General features: G+C 34.8%; 1 protein-coding gene across 1 annotated transcript in view; it reads right to left on the bottom strand.

The window, feature by feature from the left end:
* Nucleotides 1-2815, bottom strand: part of LOC110028399 (protein trichome birefringence-like 3) — an 8184-nt gene extending 5369 nt beyond the window's left edge. Inside the window, exons 1-5 of the mRNA XM_020730232.1 lie at nucleotides 2661-2815; nucleotides 2335-2581; nucleotides 2083-2254; nucleotides 1798-1997; nucleotides 1420-1578 (exon numbers count right to left, since the gene is read on the bottom strand). Coding sequence (XP_020585891.1) covers nucleotides 1420-1578; nucleotides 1798-1997; nucleotides 2083-2254; nucleotides 2335-2581; nucleotides 2661-2814 — 932 coding nt within the window. The 5' untranslated portion in view covers nucleotide 2815. The remainder of the gene's footprint in view (nucleotides 1-1419; nucleotides 1579-1797; nucleotides 1998-2082; nucleotides 2255-2334; nucleotides 2582-2660) is intronic.
* Between the last annotated feature and the right edge of the window lie 4135 nt (nucleotides 2816-6950).

The following is a 6950-nucleotide window of genomic DNA, read 5'->3' as shown; positions in this document are numbered from 1 at the left end:
ACAAGGTTTGCTTTTTCTCTTCGGTTTGGTTTGGGACACTCTTTTGCAAAATGACCATATTCATTACAATTGAAACACTTAACCTTGGATTTGTCGAAGTTACGTGGCTTTCGGTCTTCACCTCGACCTCCACCATATCCACGCCCACGACCACGTCCTCTCCCGTGACGTCCTCCTTTTTTGTTGCTGTTGGAACCTTCATCTTTCTTTGCCTTTGAGATTCTTGCCTCCCACTCGGCCTGGGTAAGGAGTAACTGTTCTCCACTACCCTTTGAGTGCAGTCGCCCTTTAAGCCCTTCCTCGAAGGTCTTGAGACGACCTATCGCCTCGGATACCGACATCTTCTCAATATCGCCAAATTGTTTGATTGTTCCAATAATTTGGAGAAATCTATCTGGAACTGCACTGAACAATTTTTCAACAACTTCACTGTCGTCGAACTTCGTGCCCAGTGAGCGGATCTCACCCACCAGCGTGGTAAGCTTCATGGAAAATTCGTTTATTGTCTCTGAATCCTCCATGTGTAACTTGTTCAGTTGTCGTTTCAGAACCTGTACGCGTGCCTTCTTAACGCGATCTTCGCCGACTCGCATCTCCCTGAGTGCGTCCCAAGCCTCCTTTGCCGTCTTTTTCTCCGCGATTACCATCATCACGTCATCCGGCACGGCTTGAGAAATGGCTACCATGGCGCCTTGATCTTTATCATCGTCTTTTTCTTCACCTTCAATCACTGACCATACTCCTAGTGAACGCAAGATTATCTTCATCTTGACAGCCCATATGCTGTAGTTCGTTTCACTTAACGTTGGAAATTGGATCGGGATTGAGGCTCCTCTTGCCGTCGGTTTGATGACAGCAAGTGACTTAGATGAATCTCCATCATTTCCGGCCATTTCTTTGACACCTTCGCTCTGATACCAAATGTTGGTTTTCAAAACCAAACCTGAGACGCCAACAAAAATGGAGGAATTTTATTTAGTAGTTCACACCCTCTACATTTTCTGGTTTAATTTATAAGCAAATACATCACATTTTTCTGAAAATAAAACTAACTAACCACTCAACGGTTTTCCTAACCACCTAACCACAAAACGGTTTTCAAAACTTCCTAATCCACATGAAAAATGTGCAAAAATACATAAACAATTTCTAGAGACAACTAGATTAACACAACAAGTGTGTCGCCTATTTTTTAATATGAATACTTCGAATTTTATGGTCTATAATTCTTCGCAATGAATAGTGAATTATTATGCATTAGCCATCAAAGTGGATAAACTTACACAAACTTCATGCGTGCTTTTGCGAGTCAAATCTTCTTTTCATTTATTTTTTTGGCTCTCTATAATTGCATAAATTTCATCCAAAACCTAAAAAAAGTCTGTAAATTAATATCTATGAAGTGGAAGAAAAAATTACTTCATGTGTGTAGGAGATGCTGTGCCGAAAAAGATCCTCGTACTGCTTTTGTTCAAACTGGAATCTATCCAATTGGCCCATGTCTTTATCGCCATTCTGTAAACAACAACAGCTTCCAGTTCTTCATATCCTTCCTCTCCGTTTTCAAATGATCCCCACCTGCAAGACAAATCACATAAAATCAAGGAGGATTTACAAACATATCACTCAATTCCTATGCATTTACATATCAATACCCAAACTTCAAATTTTATATATATGTAAAATGTAAAGCTTAGCTGTTACATATGTAAACATAGAGGAATTGGGAGGTATATGTATAGTTTCACAAACTTGCCCAATATTTTCTCAAAAAATTAAAAAAATGGTGGTACTCACAGAGCCTTCATCCTATGCCCATTCATCCACCAAACATAACTATTAAAGACTAAAATATCAACCCCAACCCAATTCTGAGCATGTTTGTGGATCGAATCTACTCTTAAAATTCTCTCTTTTGATTCTGCAATAATAGTTTCATCTGAATTGGACTGAACAAGGAAAGGTGCCCAATAGAACTCAATTGTAGCATTGTAATCCTGAAATTTTACAGAGCAAAATTGTATTTTTACAGTACTAACTCTTTCATTAATTTCAGAGAATATAACTTCAGATTCAATTTACCTCAGCCTTGAAAACTGAAAGAGATTGATCGAGCTTCATTGACTTCTTATCAGATGGAAGAACAGACTCCACCATGCACACAAGTGACTGCCATTGCTGTCTCTGCAGTGAATCTCCAACAAACATTAATCTCTTTTCCCTGAGTTTCTGAAGCAGATCTGCAGCATTAAACCTGTGACAAAATGCAAATATTATGGGCTGTTGTATAAATTTCATTAATGATTGGGAGCTGATCAGTATAACTACAATAACCTTGGTAAAATACAGTCATCAGGCTGCCACTCCCACTGTAAATATTCACTGTCTTGTCTTCCATTCTTCAAGCAAGTAACTTGATTGTCTAAGTATGGACAGCTCTTATCAGTATAAAATGGCTCTGCAGAGCCATTGAAAATCCATCTTCCTTTCTCAATTCTGCATTCATTAGGATCAAAATTTATTTTATCTTCATCGATGAAATCGTCATCTTCTTCGGTAGTATTTTCCTTCTCCATAACCTCTGTTGATCAGAAAAGAAAATGAAAAACAAAAAAAAATATCACATGTGTATGTGTTGGTGCAAAATATAGGCTTTTTACTGGAGTTTGTGATTGTGAGCTTCCTGGAGCAGGATTTGAGCTGAAAACCAGTGATTGAAGTGAGATCTTCTGCAAATATTAGAATTGTGAGGGCCAATGTGCAAATTATGATGGCCATGATTGAGAGTGGAAGCTTTCCCATTGGAATCTTCATTGTGTTGAATGGTGAATGAAAGATTATAAAAAGAAAAATGAAATTTGGTTCTTAAAGAATTGTTCGTTGGTTATTGAGTAGGAGTGAAGTTGAAGTGAAATGGACGGCTCTCCCAATTGCTGCTCATGGCTTCCAAAGGAAATCAGTTGGTTTAGGTATCTAGTTATTTTCTTGGGCTTAATTTTAAACTAGCAGAATTGGTAAAATTAATAATTTTTTAATGGTTGTCAAAAATTTGTAGATTTGATGATTATTTATGATAGGCAGCAGTCACATTTCAGGTAATGACCAAATAAACCTTTTGCTGACATATGAAAGTGATGTCCCTTCTATCATTCTATTATTATTATTATTATTAGGTGGGGGTGGGGGTTGTTTTATTTAATATTTTAAATATTTTTACTTATTGTACTTTTGACATGTTTTTTATTTTTTATTTAAAAAATCAATTTACTTTTAAATTACTTAAAAAATTAGTTTTTAGTTGAAATACATAATAAATATAATGTAGTGTATTTTGAATGCTTAGGAGCTATTTATTTGAACATATCAAATATATTTTATTTAAATCAAAATGTAAGAAAATAAAGTCAAATGTAAGAGTGATTCCGAGAGGCGTTTTCTTGACATTAAAAAATATTTTTTTCAAGTAATGAGTTAATTAATCTATCGCTTGAAAACATGTAATTAAATAACAAATTTATTTAAATTCACATAAACTCTAAAATTACTTTAAAATGATTCTTTTATTTTCATATCCAAAATAAGTGCAGACGATTTTTTTTTTTCAATTCATCATGATTGATGAATATATCAACATGGGTTAATATAGACATATATTCCAAAATTAAATGATTTTTGTTTAAAAGAAATTATAATTATTATGTGTCGAAAGATTCATGGCAGTATAGTGATATTTTAATGTCTTACTGTTGCATAAAAATATAACACACATAAAAATAAAAGAAAACTAAGAGGAGTAGACATTAAATTTTTTACGTGGAAAACCCTGGAAAAGGAAAAAAATTACGGGGTTTAGCCCAGTCAAAATAATCCATTATAAGATTATACATACATAAGTCCACTTCTCTCATAAATTAGAAAAGATGAAACTACAGTGTTGATAAACACATATGTACGATAGTCATCCAAGTTTAATTGTATTGATTGGGCTACTATAAATAAATTTCTTGGTAATAATAACAATAGTGGGCCACAAACACCCTAGTTGATTGTTATAAAGGTTGTGGTTTGCCACAAAAACTGGAGTTGATGGCAGTGATAGTGTGAGTTGGTCATAGAGATCGTAATTGAAAGTTGTAATAGCATTTAACTAAATAATCATAGTTTGTCACATAGAATGTGGTTGGTAACTGCAGTCACGTAAGTTAACTGGAGAGGCAGTTGTAGTGAAAGGCGGTAATGATTGGAGCTGACCACATAAGCCATAGTGGATTAATCACATAGATCGTAGTAAAAAGCCACAATGACAGTAATTTATCATATAGGTCGTAGTGGAAGGCTGAAATGACAACAATTGACCACATATGCCATAGTGGAAGGCTGAAATGATAACAATGAGACAAGGAGGTTCATACTGGAAGACTGCAATGACAATAATTTAATAATATAGACCATAGTGGAAGGCTACAATGATAGCAATTGATCAGATATGCCATAGTGGAAGGTTGTAATGATAGACAAGCTATAGTGGAAGGTTGTAATGATAAACAAGCTGTAGTTGAAGGCTGCAATGATAGAAGTTATTCATATATGTCATATTGGGAGGTTGTAATGACAGGAGTTGGCCACATAAGCCATAGTGGATCGCTACAAGAGCATCAGTTGGACACAGAGACTATAATAATAATAGTTAGTATTGTAGATCGTAGTGAGAAGCTACATTTGCAACTGGTCACAAGACATGTAATGGGTCATTGTGAAAGTATCAATTAGCCACAATGGCTGTAGTAGAAGACTGTAATAACAGTACTTAGCCACATATGTCATGGTGGGTCATTGCAAGAGTATTATTTGGCCACAGATGCTATAGTAAAAGGCTGTAATAATAATAATAATTCATCTCGACCATAGTGGGAAGCTACAGTATTAACTAGTCATATATGTCACATTGGGCACTACAAGAGCATCAATTGTCTACCAAGGCTATAGTGGGAAGCTACATTAGTAACTGGTTATATATGTGATAATGAGTCACTGCAAGAGCATCAATAAGCCACAAAAGTTGTAATGAATGCACTTAGTCACATAGGTCGTAGTGAGAGTTGTCAAAGTAATTGGCCACATATGTTGTAGTGGGTCACTACTAGAGCATCAGTTGACTACATATGCCATAGTTGGTGCTACATTTGTTGGTGGTTGTAACCTTTCTTCGGGTTTGTTATTTTACACCAGAGACAACACTTGTCAGTATAAAACATATAGAAAACTACAACGATCTAGAGAAAGTCATTGTATTCTGAATACAGTGATCGTAAGCAGTTTTCAGCAAGAGTTATCACCAGATCTTTAATATGTTGTTATTTGTTAAACCATATTCAGGATACTTCGTTGTACCATAACCAGGATACTTTGTAAAAAAATAGAGTTAACCAACAGTGGCGAGCAAGGGGTGACCGATACGGGTCAATATTGGTCGACGGACGATGTTCAATGATGGTTAACGACTACGAAGGTTGAAAGTTATTGTCTGGTCTTCAATCCATAACAAAATTGGAATTTGACTCATTCTTCTCTTCTTTTTCTCCCTATCAAGTGAAGAGAATGGGTCTATTTAAAAGCTCTAAAGAAGGAGAATTTTGGTCATTTACAAATAACACCCGTAAACACCTGATCGAATACCCCATATTAATTTCTCTAGATCATTGGTGTTCTTGATGATTTGAGAGTCTTAATGACTTATGAATTAAGTAATATTTGGCTTGTTGGATTCATCTCTTCAAAACACTTGATTTGACAATAGATACATCAATTTGAAGTTCATTTGACCATCCAACTAACTACCCAAGGTCTATAAATGTGATTTCATAGCTTCATCCGAACTTGATCAAACTCAAATTAGACTGATTTCGGTATCATTGGGCTCGTATAGTCAAGATGGCCAGTTTGACTATTAGCTTACAAAAATAGGAGTTCTGAATGATCTTTAATTTGAATGTGAACATTTTTTGCTTAAAAATATATTAATATTCATGTTAGATGATAAAAATTTGACGACGGCACATCAATAATAATGAAAGAAAAAAGAAATGACCATGAAAATAATAAAGAAATTGAGTTGAAACTTGTGTGTCTAATATATACATTTTAAAAAATTTTATTTTTAGATCTTGTCCTTTACTAACCAAGGAGGAGGACAAAATTCTCTGACCTCGCTTATTGGGATTATTGTCCTCATCTTATCCAACCGCATATATGTTGAAGATTTTATTTACTTTAAAAAAACAATTATTTATTTATTTATTTTAATTCGGGAATGTTCTGTCACTTAAAAATGTCAACTGGCATTCTTAAATTATATTTAACAATAATATTTACATTTTATTTTTATTGTCGAACCTACATTTGGAAAAAATAAATAAACAAACAATATATATTTATAATATAGCAAATTAAAAATATGTATAAATAAAATTGACTTTTAATAATATTAATACCTTAATAATAAAAACCATTGAGTGGCTCGCACGATCAAAATCACAGTCAACTCTTTTCCTTCTTCTCCAACCCTTAAATTTTTTTTTTTCATAATTTTGAAAAAGCCCTATAAAAAAGCTTAATTTCTTCAATCACGCCACCCACGCCCAATAACAGAGCCAATTAATTACTTCAAACCATGGGTTCAATCTCTCCGTTCTTCGCCGGCCATCTTCTTCGCCGCCACCGTCTTCTCCTCCTCCTCTTCCTCCTCATCGTCGCCGGCGCCTTCACCTCCTCCGGTATCACCGGCGGTGCCGATTCTATCTTTGGTAATCAAGATCGCGGCAGCTCATAAATATGTTTTTAGAGCTTTGAAAGAGAATTTTTATAGAAAATTTGGAATATTTACATGCTGCTTGAATCACACACACACACACACACACACCCACACATATATATGGGAGGTTGTAATGACA

The sequence above is a fragment of the Phalaenopsis equestris genome, unplaced genomic scaffold, assembly GCF_001263595.1.
Source record: "Phalaenopsis equestris unplaced genomic scaffold, ASM126359v1 Scaffold000511, whole genome shotgun sequence".
In the NCBI taxonomy this organism is placed as follows: domain Eukaryota; kingdom Viridiplantae; phylum Streptophyta; class Magnoliopsida; order Asparagales; family Orchidaceae; genus Phalaenopsis; species Phalaenopsis equestris.
This window is presented reverse-complemented; position numbering and strand designations above follow the sequence as displayed.